The sequence below is a fragment of the Ovis aries genome, chromosome 1 (genome assembly GCF_016772045.2).
Source record: "Ovis aries strain OAR_USU_Benz2616 breed Rambouillet chromosome 1, ARS-UI_Ramb_v3.0, whole genome shotgun sequence".
NCBI classification, from domain to species: Eukaryota; Metazoa; Chordata; class Mammalia; order Artiodactyla; family Bovidae; genus Ovis; species Ovis aries.
Genome location: NC_056054.1, coordinates 52,976,696 through 53,000,075, shown reverse-complemented (window position 1 = coordinate 53,000,075; position 23,380 = coordinate 52,976,696). Strand labels below are relative to the sequence as shown.

The following is a 23,380-nucleotide window of genomic DNA, read 5'->3' as shown; positions in this document are numbered from 1 at the left end:
ATAGGGGACTGGAATGCAAAAGTAGGAAGTCAAGAGATACCTGGAGTAACAGGCAAATTTGGCCTTGGAGTACAAAATGAAACAGGGCAAAGGCTAACAGAGTTTTGCCAAGAGAATGCACTGGTCATAGCAAACACCCTCTTCCAACAACACAAGAGAAGACTCTACACATGGTCAATACCAAAATCAGATTGATTATATTCTTTGCAGCCAAAGATGGAGAAGCTCTATACAGTCAGCAAAAATAATACCAGGAGCTGACTGTGGCTCAGATCATGAACTCCTTATCACCAAATTCAGAATTAAATTGGAAATATGGGGGAAACTACTAGGCCATTCAGGTGTGACCTAAATCAAATCCCTTGAAGTCAACGTTATTATTACTTTTTTCCCTGAAAGATTCTCATTTTAAGATCATATTCAAATATGGATCTCTTATAGCAGGGATTCTCAACCTCTGGGATCTAATGACTGATGATCTATGGTGGAGCTGATGTAAAAATAAAATCAATAAAGTGCATAATAAATGTAATGCACTTGAATCATCCTGAAACCATCCCCCCTCCCTAGTCTTCAAATGATCTTCCATAAATCTGGTCGCTGGTGTCAAAAGGGTTTGGGACTGCTATATAGGTTTGCTAAAGTACTCTAATTTGTAGCATGAGAAACTATCCATATATGATATTCAACTTCAAGACTGCTGAGTTTTGTAGAAAGGAAGTAAAGGAGAATGGAAGAAACGAAAGAAAAGGAAGTAATGAAAGAGAGAGGGAAGAGAGAATGCAGCCTTCTCTATTTTAAGCAGCTTGTGTACTAACTCAACTTTGCTAACAGGTCTAACATAGCAAGATAAGCAATATACCTCAGCATCAGATAGTTAATGTTGACAAAGCAAATTTTGGAGGCTGACCAACATCTTTGCTTGCCATTGTCTATAGTAGTATCCCAGAAGTTTTTCTGCCTTGGATATTGAATCTCTCTCCCCCACTGCCACTCAGCATTTTTCCCCTCCTGACATATGTTCTCTGGCTTTGTTCACCTCTCCTCATTTGTCTTGTCATAAAAGTAAACCAAACTGAAATATACCAGTAGTCCTCTGCCACTTAGTAAGCTTTATTCTAAGGCATGATGCTTATAAATAAAGCAATATGAAGCCAGTGGAAAATAAATCCTCACCAAATGCACAACTGTGCATTTACAGTTTCTTCTATAAATAGATGAAGATTACAGGTTTTTAAAGTGAATGAAAGACTACGGCAAAAATTGTGTGAACTCAGAAAAATGAGTGAAGCATAAAATATACTGTATGTAATAGAAATGGGTATTTACTCAGTAGCAATGACAACAAAGTCAAACACAGGGAAGTGATTGCTTTGTAGGTTAGATAACAAGAAACCATGAAATGCCCTGCTTTTAGTCCCTTTGGAGTTTCTTAGAAGAAACTGCTCACTAGGTAGGCAAATATTGGCTATTTATTTGTCAAGATGTTCTTCACTTTTATGAAAGTGAGCTTCTATTTTTCTGAAGTCAAGGCAGGAACAAAAGGAAACCTATCCATGGAAAAAGAGGAGCTTTTTACTCCATAAACAAATCTTGCCTATTCTGAAAAAAAAAAAAAAAAAGGTAGAGAACAACAAAAATAATAGATGTATTCTGCAGTGTTATGATGCCCAAGGACAGTTCTGATTTGATGCCTTACCAATTTACATGGAATTTTACTCTAGTGGATTCTCTAAGATTCAGCAAAAATAAGCAATAGGACAATATGCTGTCTCTGAGCCATTTCAGAGCCTGGTGCATATATTTCAAAATTCTCCTCTTCAAACAATATCACATGAATGGGCTGTAAAAAAACCAAAAAAACAAACAAACAAAAAAAAACCTTTCAATCTTCACGGTGATTGAGTCTTGTGGGGCATTTGATTTACCATCCAGAGAGTACATAGACTCAAAGATCATGTATAGTACAGAGATGAGTGTGAAACCAAAGGGTACTATTTCACCTGCCATTGTAGATGTCTTATTTCATTAACCCAGGCAGCTGAACTGCTGCCAGAGATGAGGCTCTGGGGACAATTCAACAATAGGACCTGCCAGTTATACCAGGTAACCTCTGTATTCAACAGCCCTTAAGAGTATTAATGACTTCATCATCCTCAATAACAAAAGATGACACTGACTTTTATCCATCCATTCTTTAATCCTTGAATTTTATGACAATCGGACGTGGCCTATAGTTACCAACAAACATCGATGATAGAAAGTGTTAGTTGCTCAGTTGTGTCCAACTCCTTGTGACCACATGGACCAGGCTTCTCTGTTCATGGGATTTTCCAGGCAAGAATACTGGAATGGATAGCCATTCCCTTCTCCAGAGGATCTTCTGACCAAGGATCAAACCTGACTCCTGTATTGCAGCAGATTCTTTACCATCTGAGCCTCCAGGGAAGCCCATATAAATAACAGAGTATTAACAATTACTGAGCTATTACTTCAGTTATACAAATATTTCTATAGTTCAGTGGAAGAATTATTTTGATCATGAGTAGAATCAACACTAATTGGAGCCTGTGGCTTCCAGGAATAGTCTTCCAATAAGTCAGTATGCATTTTCCAGCTACTATTCTCTGCTAAAACAAATTCAACATAATGGAGAAAGTACTAAAGAAAGAGACATGAGATTAAGTCTGCTGCTATTAGTCTGGTTTATAGCCACTGGCAAGTCGTTTCACCTCCACCAGTCAATTTCCTCAAATCCAAGATGCAGCAGTTGAATGGTTTGGTCTCTAAAGTCTGTTGCAGTTTTACAAGTCCAGACAATGTACAAAGGCTGGCACAGGCTCCTTCAGTCACAAGATCTATGTATACTATGAAAATGATGAGGTCTTGCCTTTTAAAACTGCAGTCAAGGAAAAAGCATTTTCCCCTCTTGGCCCTGGGACTATAAATTATTTATTGTGCTAAGACATGCAAACAACTGACGCTGGGTAACAGAGTTTGTTCTTTGCATTTGACATGCTATATTAAACACTACTTTTTTTAAAAAATGAGTCATCTGATTATATTTTCTTGCTTATTGAAATTAAACTGAGCTTATAATTAATGTCCAATTAACACCACCAGGTGAAGTACTTTAGTGTTTTTTGTTTTTGTTTTCTAAGGAAGTAATGAGTGATTCTCTTCTAGTGGCTTTATACTTCTGGAAAGGTCAGTGAGGTCCCCAGTTCAGACTCTTGTTCCCACGTGAGCTGATTCATTCCAAATCTTCAAGGAGCAATCTCCTTATACAATTTTCTCTTTTTCACAATGGTCACAGTTCTCTAGCCATATAATAAAAATCATGCAAATCAGAGTTTGCTTATGGTAAAGACAGGCTTATTTGAATAAGGGGACCAGTGTTCATTCACGTCAGTGTGAATGGAGCTTGATGCGATGTTTTTCAATGTGACTTTAGCTGAGCTGCAATCGGCAGAGCCTGTGATACAGATTGCTGTACTTCCAGGTCTGATTTGTGACTGCCGTGGCATATAATTGTGTCCTCAGTTCTGGATGTAGCAGCTTCTCTAGTTTTATTCTTTTGGCCAGCTGCTGATTGTGTTTTACATACTCTCAGCAATCAGTACACTTAATCTGGATCTTCTTTTTTCTTCAAGATTCAAATTGTAACCCAACAAATTTCAGATCAAGTCTAAACTAGATTTTCTGTAATTCATACACATCAGTGAGAAATACAGGTTTGCATGTATACCTTTGTATACACACAAACACACATAAATACACATATATACACAGAGACTCTATGTGCATATATACAAAACATCCTTCCAAATTGTTTTTTCTTTGATAAATTTGATAACAATGTAAAATCATATATTTTAAAAGGTTTCTAACATTACTACCATAAAAATATAAGTAAATACTGATCATTAGACTAACTTAGAAAGGATTCAAACATTAATTTTAAAAACCCTTTTAAAATTTTCTTGCTTTTCATCAAGGATTCTGCAGAATTAAAAATAACATTTACTTTATTATTTTTAGTTTGCACATTTTTATGTTCATTTCAGAAAATCATGGCCATTTTCCAGAATCCATTTGCCTAGAGCCTTGGATGATATGGAAATATTTTTACTTTTTACAAATATTAACTAACTTCTGAGATACATACATATCATTAATAAATGAGTTTAGTCAAATTTTTCAATGTTAAGATGCTGGGAAAAACCCCTTTTTAGTTAACTAGAACCTGTGGTGTGGACCACAAATTCGCACAAAAAGTTCTCTCCTTGAATTTTGCTCCTTTACCATTCACTTCTCTGTCAGTAAACCTTAGGTGGAAAATTTCTCAACATAGGACAAATTAGACTTTGTATTTCCACTAGCAGTAGAAAGCTGAAGGTAGACGGGACTTTCCTGGTAGCCCAGCATTTAAGACTCTATGCTTCCAATGCAAGGCATGCAAGTCTGATCACTGGTTGGGGAACTAAGATCCCACATGTCATGGGGCATAGCCAAAAAGTAGAAATAAATAAAATAACAATAGGAATAATAAAATAATTTTAAAAAGAAGAAGAACAGGAGATGGAAGCAGAGAATGTTAAGACCGCAAAGAAAAATAAGTCACATAATTCTATCAAAATGATGATGGCACTGGAAGTCATTCAATTAGGCCTACACAATGAGAATAATCTGATTTTTGTTTCCCAACCCTAGAGAAAAAAGGAGATAAGAGACAACAACAAAAAGCATAAAACTGGGGTTTAAACACTGCCTATTCTACACATATCTACCATCACAGAGTGAGGGATACAGGGCTTTGCAGAAGTCTCCATTAACAGAGCACCACAGTGAGGCAGGAGAACACGGATGTTTTTTGAAGTTTCTCAGTAAAACAAATAGGGTTGGCCTTCCATTTACCAGAAAACTAAATCAATTACATTATGTCATTCCTTGAAACACGCTGATAACCAAGGTTTCCTTTTTATTTAAATGTGGAACTTCTATATCACAACAGGGAGGAAAAACAGTCTGTATTACCACCGTGACATTTTCATCTGTTTATTTTTCTTTGAGTGGGCATTTCTATCCATCATTAGCTTGCAAAAACTAACATATATACAACTGAAAATCACATGAGGAAACAGCAAAAGAAAAACAACAATAACAATTTCGACAATGAAAGTGGCACTTGGTCATTTTTGCTGATGTGAGTACTGAGGTATTGAAATGGCAGAAGAGAACAGGAAAGAGGATTTTGCACAAGAGAAGCCATTTTAAGGACAGCTAATGGTGGGACTTAGCACTGGTGGAGACCTACAGAGAGCTCCTGAGGTGAAGAGTATCATCACTTGCAGCCTCTGGAACAGGCTGTGAGTTGAGCCCAGCTTTGTCCTCTGAATACTGGAAAGGATGTCTTTGGTCTCTGAGCTCCTCTCTCAGTAATTCAACCCTCTAATATTTGACAAGCAACAAGTGTCTGGAGAACAATGTAATCTTAAGATGGAGACAAGAAACTATATTTCTTGACTTCTATTCCTTCCTGTTGTCCCTTTACCTCATCTTTCCCCCAACTAAATGGAGTCATGGGGAAAATATCAAAAATACCCTTTGTTCACAGGGTTCCTAGTCTATGGCCAAGACCATCCTTGGGATACTTTCTGCATAATCTTGATATAATACATTTATTTGGCACTGAAATCAATTGGTTGCTAGTCTACACAAATGCCATTCTATACAAATATTAGCAAGGGGAGCAACCTGGAATATAATAGAGCAATTAACAAATTATAGATCGTCTGCTAATATGTCAGAATGTGTAGGCAATAGCCCAATGGGGTGGTCACGGGAGTCACATGAGACAGCATACGTGAAAGACTCTACATGACAAAGCACTTTGGACATCAAGGTCGTTATTATTGTGTTATTGTGGTATAGCAATTGATACACTCTGGGGAAAATAAACCCCCAAGAAGGCAAAAGCTCCAGTCAAATTAAACACAAGAAATCATTTCCTCTCCATGTCTAACAGTTGGCACTTGGCAATGATAATGTAATGTGTGGAGAGATACATCTTGGGCCTATAAAATAGAAATTTGAATATACAAATATATATTATGAAGTATGGTAGGATACAAATTGATGTAAAAATATGCTTTGCTTTCCCTGTTTCATGATTTTAAAAAGCATCAAATTTTGTGTTGTCGGATGTTGTAGTAGAGTTAGTAAACCCTTTTGGTTATGTTTTAAGAATGTTTTCACAGTATATGTTATTACAGTGTTGGTATATTATATGTTAAATAGCTTTCTGAAATATTTAGGACTTGACCAAAAATAACCAAACATTAATACAGGTCATTCTAGTAATGTGTTTAGTTATATTTGGGGGGGGGGGGTAGTAAGAATGGTGATAAGAGTAGAAATTCATCAAGATTTGCTAGTTGGCCCATTCTGAATGAAGTGTTTGAGATAGTCAAGTAATCCTGATGGGTAGGGTATCCATGGTATCTTCCTCATTAATAAGGAAATGGCCTGAGGCTTTATCTGTTGGAGGTACTGTAGGAAGAGGGGAAGTCAGAAAGAGATTTCTTCCCTGCCCCAAAGCCAAGCTGTCACTGTGGCAAGTTTACCCAGAGAGCATTTCTTGGGTCAGTGTTTGACAATCAACCATTCTTCAAGATGGTGGAGCTGCTCAGGCTCAAGAGACTAGAGTCAGTAACCTTGCCTCATGAGGTCAGATCCCAGGGATTTTGGAAGTTATTCACCATCCAAGAATCCTGGGCAGCTATCTTGAAGGATAATCTTCCAATTTCTTAGGTCACTGTTGTCATATTACTGGCCTTCATTTCAATTCCAGTTAAATTATAAAGTGCAATATGTAATGTTGAACCTTCAGAAAGAACGTAATGAGCACAACCAGCCTCCACAAAATCCCAAGTTCAAATTACAGGTAGAATCACCATCCATATCTGAGAATGTACAGAAACTTGATCATCGTTGTCTTTATCATCACCGTCATCAGTATCAGCATTGTTAGCATCACAATCTCAGCATCATGATCATGTCAGGCGGTGTGGCAAGGTCAGAAAAGCCATCATCAAGACACTGTCCAGTTTGGGTGTGTAAATATTATCCTGTGTTTCTTGGCCCATTTAGCAAACACTTTCTTTTCAGTGATAAACCTATGCCCCCCATATGGGGCATGTTCATGAAGAAAATATTCATCACATTCATCTCTTCCTTGTTCATAGTAATGGTAGGGGACTTTTCTATACCCTTCTGTCCTAGAAAAGAAAAAAAGAAAAGAAGAGAAAGACAGAGATGAAAAATGAAGCACTCATTTATTAGAATCCATTATGTGCCCAGTAAATGCATTACTTGCAAACCCATGTCTTATTCTTGTCCATGAACTCAGTTAAAAGCTATTATACACAAAAGCTTTTAGAAAGACACACTAGGTCCTTAGTGCTTTAATAAATCAAATAAAATTTATGCATCACACCAATTATACGCAAACATAGAGCCATTCTTTGAGGGAGGAAATGGTGTATAATGGAAACAAACTTTGGATAACCTGATTGCTTTAGCAGAGCTTGAGGAAGCTTAATGATTTTCAGAATAAGATATTTGGTTCATCTGTGCTCCATTATGCTTATAGTTAAAGTAGAAATATTTGATTATGAAGACTGTGGCTTAGGTACCATTCGACAATACGATTAAAACACTCTCTGAATGATACTGTGCCAATTGTTGGTAGGGAAATCTATTTCATTACCTTGATGAAGCATGGAAGGTTTGTTTTATTATCTAATTAGAAACTATCCTACCAGCAGGGATATACTGTGGATAAACACACACATTTTAAATAAGGATCTGAACAGATTACTCACTTAGCAGTGAAATATAATTTCCAGGAATTCTTGTTAAGGTATCAGCTTCTCAGAGGCTTCAGGACATTTCGTCCTTCAAGATCAAATATAACCATTGAGTAGATAGCCATTCATCAGCCATTAGAGCAGCAGAAACAACAAACCTGTTCTGCAAATTAAATAACCATTGAACCTGTTCTGTATTTTCAAGCCACAAGTCCCTGACATGCCACAGATGAAGGGAAAAATGTTCCTTCTGACATTTGACATTAGACTGCGGTAAATATTTTCCTTTTTATCATCCCTAAAAGTCACAACTTGATGCACTGACAATAAAATGTCATGTCAGCAAAGAATGCCAGGAAAAAAATTTTGCTTTACCTGTTTCTCAGATTTATGGTATTAGAATGAATTGTGATATTTTGACAAGATATCAGAATTGGAGATGCATAAAAATAATTTCCCGTGATCTTACTTGCAGTAGGTGTCATTTATCATCCCGTAGACGTGAATGCCGTAACAGGCATCCATGGCCAGAATGAAGGTGAACCACCCCGTGCTGAGATAAGAGCCAGACTGGACTCTGTGGGGGGAATGAAAACAAACAAACAACAAACAAAACAACACAGAAGACATACACAGAGCAACAGCAAAGTGTGATGAGAAATGAGCAACCTTTTATCAAAAACATAGCACTTGTTATCAAGAAAAAACATAAGGAAACTTGACGATCTGTCAAAGATACACACTTATTTTGAATTATCTCTGAATAGTTTATAGGCATGCTTTCGCTCTCACTACCTTAAGCCTAGAAGCTATGTTGTATGGAAGAGGAGCCATATGGCAAATATCTGGAGTCAAATAATCCTGCTCCCTTCAGGTGAAAAATAATTTATTTGACTTTCCGTAAGACACAAATTAGTGCCGTATATCAGAGGACAGGTTTTCTCAAGTTGCTTGGAGTCCTGATGGGAGCTGAATGGTGTTATCTTACTTACCTGGACATATCACTTTCTTGGAGGCTTGCTGGGCTTCTAAGTGAAAATTGGATGCAGTATAAGTGAATGACTTGGTCTGTGAAAGCATTTGAAAAGTTTTCCTTCACTGTTTTCCTGGCATCATGAGACAAGATTTTTCCTTTATAAGACCTGTGTTACCAATCTCCTGAACATGTTTTAACTGAGCACCTACTATGTGCCCATCACTGCTGTAGATGACACAGATGTATAAACACAGTAAGTATCAAAACAAGGCTTTTTGTCTTCACAGAGCTTAGAGGATTGTATCTGAAGATGGCTATGTTATAAAGGTCAATCAGGGAAGGCCTTTTTGATAATAGACACAAAGATATGGGGAAAAGAGAGGGCAGGAGAGGTGAATGGGAAGAAACCACATGGGCCTACTGGGAGGCAGCCTCATGGGGGCAGTCTTTCAACCCCCTCTTGATCACACAAGAATAGGCCTTGGGCCTGGAACACTTCCTTACCCAGGAGTTTTCACAGCCTGTGCTGGACTTACCACCTTGTGTGAGAGGAGCCTCTTCTGTTCCACACTCAGCGTGTACTCCTTTGCTCTGCTTATGTGACATATAGCACCTGGCCAACCTCACTGCTATAACTGTTCCCTGCAAAAAGGGGATGGGGTTCTTTGTTCTGTGGTACAAGAGGGTTGCACGCAGGCCAGCAGTCCTGTGTCAGCTGCTGGGAGGGACCTGCTGACTGTGCACTGATGTCCACTCTTACGGCCGACCTTGCTCTGTCTCTCTTCTCTATGTAAGGAGAGCACTGTTCCAAGCACCGCTTGACTGTGTTGTGTTTTCTTTGGTAACTCCAATACCAAGACACAGTGGGCAGAAGTGTTTGGACTTCTACTCCTGATGATGAGCAACAGATGCCACTTGCTCAACAGACCATATGATGGAAAAGTGTTCCAGGAAGTGCTCAATATCACAGATAGGAGGATGTGTGCTCGTATGTTTAAGGAAGAGATGGGAAGCAGAATAACTGAAGGGGTAGAGAAATTAGATCAGTGCTGATTTGAGGAGTCTGTCAAGTTGCAAATGGTTCAAGGGAATGTTGGGTGAAAAGCTGGATCTCCATATTCATCTTTGGCCAAGACAACCCAATCCATCCAAAACAGATGACTGCCCATCTCCCTAAAACGTTCCCCATAGGGGCATCTGGGTCACCCCAGGTTGTTTGCCAACTGTGTAGCACCACTTTCTAAAAATGACTAAATTTCCAATCTTCCACCTAGATGTCTTGGTGAACTGGCGCACTGTCATCTCTCCTCCTCCACATCACCACTGGTACGGCATTCCTGCCGGTAGTGTTTCCCACTGCTGTCCGACATCCTTGCTGCAGTTTTCCAGGACTACAGTTAGCACTATAGTGCTACAGTTAGGACCCTGAATCCTTTTATTCTTTTATAAACAGGCACCACTTAGTATCAAATCTCAACAGGGAAGCATTTCAGGAGCAAGGAACTCACAGCGAGGGTTGATAACTGGATTTTTAGTCTTTATTTTCATCAACTTTGGTTGATTTGCAAAGAGAAACAAACCCAGCGCATCTATATCCACCCCCTCTGCCTATTTGTCACCGAGTCTGAAATGCCAATATGTAAAATGACTTTCTTTGTATCTCCTGGTGTGTCTTCTAAATGGAAAACATTCCAGAAACAGTACCACATTGAGTTACATGCACTTTCCTCTGTGACAGGAACAGTTGCAACAGCATGGGTTAGGAACAAGTGCCAAATGGGTGGGAAGACATACCACAGGGAGGGGAAGATAGAAGAGAGCAACTTTGCCTATAATACAATGCAACCTGCGGTCAATCCTGCAATTCTGGTGTCTGAGGAGGAGCAGCAATAACGAAAGTGCTTAAAGCACCATCTGCTGAAAAAGTCATTTGAAAATTGGGAGAGACCAGAATAGACAAGAGTCTTGACCAAAAGCTCCTTAATCAAATCTAGAAATTTTATCTACATACTGAGTTTTTTTCAGTTATTCTTCCTGTTGAATTGTATTCTTTCCCCTCTTCTTGCCTTTTCCTTCTACTTTTCTACCTTCCAATCCTCCCTATCCATTCTTCATTACTAGGCTGACCAAGCATTAGTAATGATCATAAAAAATTACAGTGTTTATTTGCACATGATGAGAAAAGACAGGTCTCACATATTTACCCACTTATTCACCTTTTTTAACAAACATTCATTGGGATCCTATTATGTGCTACTGACTATACTAAAAGTCGGTGATGAGTATCGAGCATTTTCTTAAAGAGCACACAGTCTAGTGGGGGAGGCCACACATGTTAAAGCAATTAATCACAATATGGGGTAACAAAGCAGAACCTGTGTGTTTCAGAGTTAATACCAAGCACAGTAAAGAACTGAGTGAAGGTATCTGGTTTCCCATTCCAGCTGTGATATGACTGGAATGTGAAGCTTTGGACAACTCAGCTTCTTTGGGGCATCTTAGTTTCCTTTTCCCTAGAATGAGATAGTTTAACTAAGGCTTATCTAAGGTTTACTCTCACTTTAAAATCAAACGATTCTGTCATCATTATCCACAATAGTCGATCTGTTTTCATCTTTAGCCATGTGGCAGTTCCATGCTCCATGCATGCAGGGTGTGTAATTAACAAGCATATAACACAATTGGTCAGGTCACAATAAATGCACATTTGCAACACGGGAATGCCTTGGAGTGCCTGAGGTATATACAGAAAGGGTGTACAGTTTTATCTGGCAGTGGTGGTGGCTACCTTCCCTCAACTTTTGGAGAGAGAAGCTCCATATTTTTCTCTTTCATACAACTGCTCATAGAAGGTGCTGGAATGGCTATCTAAAACCAAATACACTACCATTACCATTGAGGATGAAGATTAATTCGAGTGAGAAAAAAAATCTGAATTAAGTCAAATCGGTTTTCTTTTTAAACAAAATTAAAAACAAGTCGGTGTTTTTCTAGGAACTGTTCCCTCCACATAGTTGCTGTCAAGGACCAAGATAGCATCAGAGCCCCGAGACAAAGGGAGGATCGCTCATGAGACATATGGACCCCTACTCGGCAAAATAAGCTCCTCTGGCTCTTTCTGGTCCGACCCACATAGTTGTTTCTGACAGTCCAACAGCCAGGCTTTCCTAGCAGAACCCTCAAAGGATAAATAGGGTACAGTTGTCAAAGTGATTTCTCTATGTGTTTGTCTTCTCTTTACCACAGGAAAAGAGGGTCAAAAATTTCAGGGTTTGGCCTCTGGTCAAAGATCTTTCCATCTCTCCACCTAATAAGGAAAGTTTTACCCCATTTCTGATATCGATGGCTTTTAAGCTTCAACTGATTTATATTGTTTCTGGAGAGACAGCATAATAATTAGCTCAAAAGCTCTTCGAGCAAGCTGTGTTGCATTTGATTCAGACTAGGAGGTTCATACTGCCCAAGTGCCCTGTCCTACAACCATCATTTAATTAAAGAGTTGCATTTTTTTCCCCCTGGTGCCTCTGACATATTTGGGATGTAAAATCATATGAGGTTTCCTACCCATAATACTTGCCTGGGCTAGCAAAGTGGTTTCTTCTCAATACTTCCAGCTAATATCCATATAATGATACTTTCAGTGGAAGAATGGCAGCTGCTGGATTAATAGAGGAATTCTTCCAAATAAATAAAGGGGCTTCCCTTGTGACTCAGTTGGTAAAGAATCCGCCTGCAATGAGGGAGACCTGGGTTCAATTCCTGGGTTGGGAAGATCCCCTGGAGAAGGGAAAGGCTACCCACTCCAGTATTTTGGCCCAGAGAATCTCATGGACTATATAGTCCATGGGGTTGCAAAGAGTCGGACACAACTGAGCAACTTTCACTTCACTCCAAATAAATGCCCTGATGATCTGGGTTCCTAAGGGAATTCGTTGGCCTGGATGGCACTGCATCTGGGAATTCTTGTAGCTGCACCATTTCTAAACTCTCCTGCTGTGTGGGTATACTAGAAAGGAGGAAGTATAAATTTTACACCCCAGTTGACCTTTTGAAGGTTCAATAGAATCAGCAACAAAAAGACTTGAGCTGATATACGTGAAATTGTTTATGCATCTTAGCTTGGAGATACCTAGTGATAACTATCAGATGCCTTAAAAAATTCCAAAAGGGTCACCTCTTGGGCCAAATATTGTCTTGTAATTTGTCAGTCATGCACATAGCACTATGTACCAGCTGGCTATCAGCCATGGCACTTTTTATACCTTCCACAATTGGGGATCGATAAAAACAATTATTGTCACCTACAAATAAACAATCAAGATTCCCATAGGGATGATAAGAGAATGTTAGCCCCTAATTCAGTACAATAGGAAAGCTTAAATTAATGCAGCAGAATAATGAGCCATGTAGGGGGGAAAAAAAAAAGGCAAGTGTTAAAAGGAAGCTATCAATCATTTGTTTTCACCAGCCAACTTCGCATCCCACTGCTCCTTGGTAATCAAGATACTTACCACTTGGAAACTGCTAAAATTTACTTGCTCATCTCTTGGAAAAATGATGCTGTCAACACCTTGATGTAGCTCATGCTTGAAGGCCTATCATTTAAAATATGATTTTTCATTTACTTTATTACCAATAAAATATAAGCTACCATGCCCCTCAATGTTTACCCCTGTTCCTCAATGATAAAGGCCATCACATGGCCACAGGTATATGTGTCTGTCAGCTAGCCTTATTATTATTATTATTTTTTTACCAATCCCAATATCTTCATTCACCTGCACCCTTGCTTCTGAGCATGTTCCCTCATCTTCTCATTTCTGGAAACATACTGCGAAGCGTTTTTCTCCTAATGCCTGGCAAGCTGGAACTTTCTAGTGAGTGACAAGTCCCTTTGGGATAATTTTGGAGGAGGAACTGAGGAAACAGAAATGGTTACTTTTCAAAAGAAAGCTGACTTACATTGAATTTATCTATTTACAGAATGCTCTCATGACTGAGTGACTAAACATACGCACACACACAGGATGCTCTAATTATTGAGCACCATTAGCTCAGTGACTTGGATTCTGAACTCAAGAAGCTTATACTTTAATGGGCAAAATAATAGCACTTTCCCTATATCAGGGTTTTTTAAATCTTGGCCTGCTTTAGATGTGATACTTCTCTGTTGCGGTGTATGCCCTGTGTAATAAGTTCTCTTGCACATTTCACCAGATTCCTCTTTGTTCCAAGCTCCTCTGAGCTCTAAGAGGACAGTAGACTTCTCGACTTGCTGGTGCGTGGTCTTTGGCTGAGAGAGATTTGCCATGGGGATGTCTCTGACCCCAATCCAGGCTCTCCAGGCTCTCCTTATGTACAACTCCCATACTTTCTGCTCACTGTCCCACTGGCTTTCCTTACCTAGCCAAGCATCTTGACAAGTCTATCTGAAGCCATTCAGGTTTGGTGTATACTGAAGTATTATCTTACCTTGCAACATAGCCCTAAGAATCAGCGTACTTACTTGGCCTAAACCCAAAGGGAAGTCCCTAGCCTACAACGGGGGCTGTACAATGTGGAAGGGAAACCAGTGTCAGGGAACAAGGATGAGGAGTCCAGTTTCCTCCACCTCTGTGGCTGCCGCCTCTTCACAGAATGGTTCCTTTGGGGCCTTTGTTTCTACTGTTTCTAATCCATTTCTTCTACGATCCAATGCAAACAAGGCCCAGGACATTCCAAGTGAAAATTTCAAAAGCATAATAATCATTTATCAAAGCCCAAAGGGGATCCAAACCCTTCCAACAATGAAGGTTTATTGGATAGCACAACTGTGGCAGCAGTTTCTGCTGAAATCTGCTATACTCAGGAGCAAAAAGGGAATTTTTAAAAAGACTTAATCAATATTTCATATCTTATTTTAACACTATTGGGCCTCAGTTCTCTCATCAATATACTACACTGGCAGGATAAATAAAAATAGTAAAGTAAGTTTCTATATACCTTCCTAGGGAGAAGGAGTATCTGGCAGAATACAGATTATACAATTAAAAACATTCTTCTATTTTTTTCAAAAGCACATGGATAATGAAAGAACATATTTAAACAAAGAGACTGGCCAGGAAAAACAGCTGATGATTATCAGTAGCACCTTGGGATTCAATCTAATATTGTGAACCAGTCTAATGGAAGCAGAGCTCAAAGTGTGGAAACATTTTCAGCTGTCCCCAAGTCATATATTTTTGTATATCATTCGATAGTTGGGAGCTATGGTAATACTCTGGGGCTTGACCATTATATTAACAGTATATATTTGTACTATCTATCAATGGGACGTGCCCAGCAAATCTTTAGGCAGCAACAACTTTCTGCAAATCAGGTGGCAGAATTCTCCATCTGGGCTTGAATCATTTACAGATGGACATAAACTTTTCAAATGGATAAACATGTCACACTGTGGAAGATTCCTAAAAGAATGCACTGGACAAAAGGAGTCCCGGTCTGGAAAATAATGAAATATGGACCATGAGTAAATGGAGAAAGCCATAAGTCTTTTAAGACTGTACTACCATCCTGATCAGCTAATGCAAAAATGTCTGAGCTAATCAGTAGACACTTGGACTGTAAATATAACAAATAGTTTTCCTGCTGTAGAATCAACAGGACTCTGACTAGTGATGAATGCAACAAAATTGTACAAAAGGAGCATAATAAGAAATGACTGTGCTCTCTGCAAAATGTACATTTAAAAGTAAAATGGTTCACCTCCCAAAGGTATGATTTATGGCTGCTGTAGAAATAGAAGATACCACTCACAAAAATTACTTTGTTCATTCATCTCAGAAATTAGAAGGTTATTTTGCTCCTGCCCTTGGGCTTTAAAGCCCCTTCAATTGGAAATGTTGATTTCTGGGATTTCATTCAATTTTTTAAATGAACAATGGAACCTCAGGAATGACAGGGATGGATAATGGAGGTCTCTTTGGACCACTTCATTAAAGCAGGACTGGATCCTTAACCATTCAGTATTGGCTGAATTGTAGCCCCTCCAAATTTTTATGTTTAAGTCTTTACACTCATGTTGATGGTGTTTGGAGATGGGGTCTTTGGAGGTAATTAGGTTTACATGAGGTCATGAAGTTAAGGTCCTACTGATGGCACCACTGTCCTGATATGAAGAGGAAGAGAGCAGAGCTCCCTTCATGTTACACGAGGACGTAGCAAGAAGGCCACAAGCCAGAAGGAGATTCTCACCAGAAACTGACCATGTTGGCACCTTAATCTCAGGCTGCCAGCTTCCAGCACTATTAGAAAATGAATTCCTATTCTTTAAACCACCCAGAGTATGGTATTCTATTATAGGAGCCCAAGCAGACTAAAACAACAGGTACCTCTTGGGGCTCTTCCCCAACGAACATAACCCCCCCTACTCTTTCTGAACCCCCGAGTCTAGTCACGTGGGTCCATTTATGGCTCCTTAGTACATCTTGTGCCTATCAGTCTGCCTTTTTTTCTCTTGACTTGTGTACATTTTCCTTCTTCCTGCAATGCTCTCCCCACATCCTCTCCAGTTTCTAATCTTATCAAGAAGCTTTGGTTCTGCTTACCCTCATCCATTCAAGAAAGATTTGGTGAGTGCACTGTAGGTGTGAGGCACTGTGCCAGGCGCTGAAAAGACCAAGCCGCCCTTGATCTCAACTCAAGGTCAAGGTGGGGAAACAGACTCAGTGACTGTTTTCAAAAATAGGGCTATCGAGAGAGTAATCCCCTTACAGGTGTTATGAGAATACTGAGGGAAGAGCAACAGATCATGCTGGAGGCAACTGGGGAAGGTAGGAGGTAAGAGCTAAGCTGCAGACTAAGGGTAAAGACCAAGCAGATAAAGGAACAGGAGGACACCTTTCAGGCAGGAGGAACAGGCTATGGGACTGCACTGAGGTATGCGAGTAACCAGAATACAGAATAGTTCTGCTCTGCCTTCTAAACTGGAGCAAACCTCAAAGCATCATCAGTACTTAATTTCCATAATAAATTATTGGTTAGAGACAGGATGCACAACTAACGCGGATTTATTTATCTTCCTTACATTATGTTTTGAAATATTAGAGATACCTTGATGTTTTATATACCTAGTTTTTTCAGCTGAAGGAAATTTATGGATTTGGCAAAAGTATCCAGGGGAAAAATGGCAGAATTATATTTTTACTTCCTCATTAAATTCCTCATTAATTCAGAACTGAGAAAAATGTAAACAATATATGATGAAGAATAAAAACAATTTAAAAATGTGTGAGGCTGTTGGAGGTACCCAGTGGTGTTCAGCTGTGTTATAAACTAAGTTACAAGTCATGAGCAAATGGATCTAATCTCCATGTAGTCTCCAAGCAGACTTCTTCAGTAAACACCCAAAGGCTCTCAACTTGCTGCACTTAAAAAGGAAACAGTTTTTACATAAACATTTAACTTACCAAGGGTTTTAAAATTATTATTATTGAACATGAAAATGGATACCATTGCTGCTTTAAAGACATGAACACTTTGCAGTTGCTTTCTGGTCAAGAAATGCTGAACTAAATGTTCTCTACAGCAACATCTCTACTCGGTGAAGCTTCTTGGAGACGGGATTACATCATGTGCCCAATCTCTACTCTGAATAACTGTTGCCTTCCCTGGACCTGTGGTTTTTCTAAATGGCCCATAGTTTTGAGGATGTGAGGTGTTATGGATGGTCCATGTGATTTCTAGTTTCAGACTCTTCAAGCTACCATAGAGTCCCTTGTCTCAATGACCATAGTTTTTCTATCAGCTTTCCTGTACTAGATTGTTCTGATTGTTTCTTCCTTGCACATGGCTTGCTCATGCGTCAGTAACTTTCCTGCCTCACTGTTTAAGGCTTGGCCAAATGACTTGCTTTAACTCATAAACTATTAGTAGAAGTGAACAAGGAGACAGTTCTCAGTAGAGATTTTAAATATTACATGCTTCCCATTTCTTACATTTCTTCTCTTCATCATGAGAACAACACATCCTAGATAGAGAGTGCTCATGCAGTTTGGGTCCCAGGCTGCAGATCTGAGCCCTAAACTAGAGTTAAGTTCAGTGAAATCTAGCAGAGTTACAGCTGATCACAGATCTATGAGTGGTAAATAAATGTTCTTGTAAGCCACTGAGTTTCAGGGTTATTTGATAAGCAGCAAAATGCTAAGTATATTTTTTGATAAATAATAATTGCTATTATTTATGGAGAATTTATATGTACTAGACATTGTGCCAAGGGCAATATATAGGTCATTTTGTTTAATTCTCACAACAACCCCATCCTTTGGGGAGAATTAATATCTCCATTATACAAATGAAAGTTCAGGAACATATAAAGGACTTGCCCAAAGACTGTCATGCCAGAGAACTCAGGTTCTTAACTAAGCTCTCTCTTGTTTACCATCATTCTCAGCATTGCCTGAGGCATCACATGTCTGACAGTTCAGTTCACTTCAGTCGCTCAGTATGTCCGATTCTTTGTGACCCCATGGACTGTAGCACACAAGGCCTCCCTGTCCATCACCAACTTCCAGAGTTTACACAAACTCATGTTCATTGAGTCAGTGATGCCACCCAACCATCTCATCCTCTGTCGTCCCCTTCTCCTCCTGCCTTCAATCTTTCCCAGCATCAGGGTCTTTTCAAATGAGTCAGCTCTTTCCATCAGGTGGCCAAGGTATTGGAGTTTCAGCTTCAACATCAGTCCTTCCAATGAACACTCAAGACTGATCTCCTTTAGGATAAACTAGTTGGATGTTCTTGCAGTCCAAGGGACTCTCAAGAGTCTTCTCCAACATTACAGTTCAAAGCATCAGTTCTTCTGTGCTCAGCTTTCTTTACAGTCCAACTCTCACATTCACATATGACTACTGGAAAAACCATAGCCTTGACTAGATGGACCTTTGTTGGCAAAGTAATGTCTCTGCTTTTTAATATGCTGTCTAAATTGGTCATAACTTTCCTTCCAAGGAGTAAACATCTTTTAATTTCATGGCTGCAGTCACCATCTGCAGTGATTTTGGTCTGACAGACCAGCCATCAAAAGACCTCAGTTCTTCTGGTTCTACTGTTAAATATCTAGGAAATCTTGAACATGTTGCTTCTTCTTTGGGGGCCTTATATTTTTTTTTCTTGATGGCAGAATAAGAGGATTGACCTAGGTAGGCTTCAGGTCTTTCATCACTAAAGTTCTGTAATGTAGTTGTATGGAATAACCTAATCCATGTTAGAGAGATTATAGCCATCTAGCTACATTTTTAGCACAAGAATTATTATCACCACTTTATAGATAAGTGTTAATAGCTTTAACATTCAAAACACTTTTTAAAATTTTAGCTGTGGTCATGTTCAAACAATGGCTTTAGGCCATTGACATGGATATGTGCATCAGCTTTAAAAAGAAATAAAGGGGTAAGTCCTGAAAATAAAGATCAAGTTCCTAGGTTTACTTCATTCCCCAGGCATGGCTTCCTTTCAGCCCTAGGATCTTAACATTTTAATAAATTGTCCTCTTCGGCTTGTGTCAGCTGAAGGAGGCATCTGTTCCTTGTGACCAAAGATTTAAAGTTGGATTGGTTGACCTCCAAGATCCTTTCTAACATAATGAGTCTACTTAATACTCTGGGTATAATTAGGGAGTCAGTTCTACCAAATCCTTAATTCTCATTAGCTATCGCTATTTGATCTGATCCTAGTTCTATACTTAAGCTTAGGTAAGTTGCGTCTTTCTAACTTACCCTTCAACTTATCTTGAAATCGTGCCCTTCCTAAATTGGTGCAGTCTTCAGTATTCTGAATGCTAATCACCTTTCTCTACCTAAGGCATAGGTGCCTGTTCCCTGCTAACCTGATAAAGGTAATTAAAGGAAGGTTTTGACTTTCTCTCCTAGTTCTCTTATCAGGAATTCCTTCTGCATATACTTTCCTTAAGACTAAGGCAGAAAAAAAACATGAAAGGTTATAATCAGGTAGGAGAATATCTAAGTAGATAAGAGATTTTTTTCCTGCCACTTTTAGTTTTTAGAAGAGAAAAGAAAGGTCTCACTTTCCCTTAGTTTTTTAAGTTAATTGGAACTTGTGTTAAACCAAGCTTTTCCTTTAGAAATTGTTCTAGCACAGAATCAGACTCAAACTTGTTTCCGTTTTATCAGCATTTTTATATGCTTTCTGAGCCTTGTTTCACTTTCAAAGTGAAAATTTCTGTTTAAAAATAACTTTTTGAAAAGTTGAGGTATAACTGACATACAGCATTATATTAGTTTCAGTTGTACAACATAATGCTGTGATATTTGTATATACTTTGAAATGGTCACCACAATGTTTAGTTATCATTCATCACCACACATAGTTACAGATTAAAAAAAATAATTTTTAAACAACTAAAAGTTTTAACACGGATTAAGACAGAGACTTGAGATGGTTTCACCCCACTGGAAGAGAACTGGGAATCCAAGCTTATTGCTAAGGTCTCCAGTACCATTGGGATCATTACAAAGCCAGCTCCAGCCACAGCCAAGCAACCAGCTACACATAATAATGAAATTTCAAAAATACAAAGCAGTCGTGAACTTCTGGCTAAAATGATGAACTTTGCTGCAATTTCTTGCCTATCTGAATCTACTTTTTCTGAGTAACATGGCTTAATAAATCCTGAGGTATATTATTTTGAGGGGAATATTGGACTTTAAAACCTATTTATTTCTGCTTTATTGACTATGCCAAAGACTTTGACTGTGTGGGTCACAATAAACTGTGGAAAATTCTGAAAAGAGATGGGAATACCAGACCACCTGACCTGCCTCCTGAGAAACCTGTCTGCAGGTCAGGAAGCAACAGTTAGAACTGGACATGGAACAACAGACTGGTTCCAAATAGGAAAAGGAGTACGTCAAGGCTGTATATTGTCACCCTGCTTATTTAACTTATATGCAGAGTACATCATGAGAAACGCTGGGCTGGTGGAACACAAGCTGGAATCAAGATTGCCGGGAGAAATATCAATCACCTCAGATATGCAGATGTAACCACCCTGATGGCAGAAATTGAAGAAGAACTAAAGAGCCTCTTGATGAAAGTGAAAGAGGAGAGTGAAAAAGTTAACTTAAAGCTCAACATTCAGTTAACTAAGATCATGGCATCCGGTCCCATCACTTCATGGGAAATAGATGGGGAAACAGTGGAAACAGTGGCTAACTTTATTTTGGGGGGCTCCAAAATCACTGCAGATGGTGATTGCAGCCATGAAATTGAAAGACGCTTACTCCTTGGAAGAAAAGTTATGACCAACTTAGATAGGGTATTAAAAAGCAGAGACATTACTTTGCCAAGAAAGGTCCGTCTAGTAAAGGCTATTGTTTTTCCAGTGGTCATGTATGGATCTGAGAGTTTGACTATAAAGAAAGCTGAGTGCCGAAGAACTGATGCTTTTGAACTGTGGTGTTGGAGAAGACTCTTGAGAGTCCCTTGGACTGCAAGGAGATCCAACCAGTGCATCCTAAAGGAGATCAGTCCTGGATGTTCATTGGTAGGACTGACATTGAAGCTGAAACTCCAGTACTTTGGCCACCTCACGTGAAGAGTAGACTCATTGGAAAAGACCCTGATGCCAGGAAAGATTGAGGGTTGGAGGAGAAGAGGCCAACAGAGGATGAGATGGCTGGATGGCATCACTGACTCAATGGACATGGGTTGGGAGAACTCTGGAAGTTGATGATGAATAGGGAGGCCTGGCGTGCTGCGGTTCATGGGGTCACAAAGAGTCGGACACGACTGAGTGACTGAACTGAACTGAACAGTTGGTACAGTGGGGTTACCCTGATAACTCAGTTGGTAAAGAATCCACCTACAATGCCGGAGACCCCACTTGATTCCTAGGTCAGGACGGCCCGCTGGAGAAGGGATAGGCTACCCACTCCAGTATTCTTGGGCCTCCTTTGTGGCTCAGCTGTTACTCTGCCTGCAGAGTGGGAAACCTGGGTTTGATCTCTGGGATGGCAAAATCCCCTGGAGAAGGGAAAGGCTTCCTACTCCAGTATTCTAGTCTGGAGAATTCCATGGACAGGCCATAGGGTCACAAAGAACTGGACACAACTGAGCGACTTTCACTTTAACTCCTTTTAGGTGGCGCAGTGGTAATGAATCGGTCTGCCAATGCAGGATTCTCAAGCTGTCAGCTCTATCCCTGGGTCAGGAAGAGTAGGAAATAGAAACATGCTCCAGCATTCTTGCCTGGAAAATCCCAAGGACAGAGGAGCCTGGTGGGCTACTGTTCATGGGTTGCAAAGAGACATGACTGAACACACATATTTATTTTTAATAGGAAAAGTTATGCTGTATCCCTTTATGCTCATTTATTCAACTGCTTTTTTGTAGCTCACTAAAGAAGGACAATTCAATTAGTAAAGGTCGGAAGCAACCACTGACACATAGGTCTTCAGGGACTGAGGATTTAAGTATCTAACTTAGAGAAGGAGGTTTTATTTGTCATTTTTCCAACATGCTGACTTTCATTGACTACCTTACGCACAGTATCTTTGCCAAATTATAGGCTATTGTCAGTATGTCAAAGGGCACACTGATCTAATTCTTCTGCTCCAGCACCCAGGGATTCCTAAGGGGGGGGGGGGGGGGCATCTGTTTGCTCTAGTGAAACACCCGAAGTCAAGTGACTCACTGATGGAATCTTCCTTGAAATAATCAGAGCTAATGGAGTCTCACTTACTAAACAAGATTTTTGTCCACTAAGGTAGAATGCTATTCCAATTTAATTCTGCCCAGGAATTTTAGTCCTGAGAAATCCATTTTCATCTGTATTCTTGAGATGGGATAGGGTTTGAAGTCTATCCAGATTTTTCCAACTGAGCAAGACCCCTTGCTTAGTGAAGAGAAGAATTTCTTTCATGGAGGTGTGTTTTCCCCATAGTGTTGATACACAGGTTGGCTGGCAAACTGCAGAAAGGAGCTGTGTGTTTGTTGTGTTTACTTATAGTAAGTTTGTTCCTGGGAAGAAATCCTTCTATACACAACCTCCCCATACCAAAACGTCTCCTGTACTGGGTCTTTTTATTTAAGGACCAACTTTCTGATCAGAGAAAAGATAATGGTAATAATTTCATTCTTTCCAGCAGAAGAGATGACATTTATGTGTCTCTGGAATTCTTCCAGGCCAGTAATTTTTTTCTTCTTGAGGTATAATTGATTTACAATATTGTGTTAGTTTCAGGAGTACAGCATAGTGATTCAGTATTTTTGCTAGTTATTGCAAGATATCAGGTATAATGCCCTGTGCTATATACATTTTATCCTTGTTGCTAATTTGTTTTACATACAATAGTTCATATCTGTTAATCCCTTATCTATACTTTGTCTCTCCCCTCTTCCCTTTCCCCTTTGTAATGACAAGTTTGTTTTCTATGTCTGCCAGTCTATTTCTCTTTTGTGTATACATTAAGCTCAGTGACTTTGTGACTCCAGAGTAGACAAAATTTCATAAAATGGGAACTAGAACACAGAGCAA

The 23,380-nt window shown here is 39.3% G+C and overlaps 1 protein-coding gene across 3 annotated transcripts in view; it reads right to left on the bottom strand.

Annotated features, from left to right (window-relative positions):
- Positions 1-5,042: 5,042 nt before the first annotated feature.
- The window catches only part of ST6GALNAC3 (ST6 N-acetylgalactosaminide alpha-2,6-sialyltransferase 3), a 635,179-nt gene continuing 616,841 nt past the window's right edge, over positions 5,043-23,380 (bottom strand). For all 3 annotated transcript variants that reach the window (XM_012174000.3, XM_060410895.1, XM_042249883.2), the window contains exons 4-5: positions 8,341-8,448; positions 5,043-7,280 (exon numbers count right to left, since the gene is read on the bottom strand). In XM_012174000.3, coding sequence (XP_012029390.1) covers positions 7,094-7,280; positions 8,341-8,448 — 295 coding nt within the window. In that variant the 3' untranslated portion in view covers positions 5,043-7,093. The remainder of the gene's footprint in view (positions 7,281-8,340; positions 8,449-23,380) is intronic.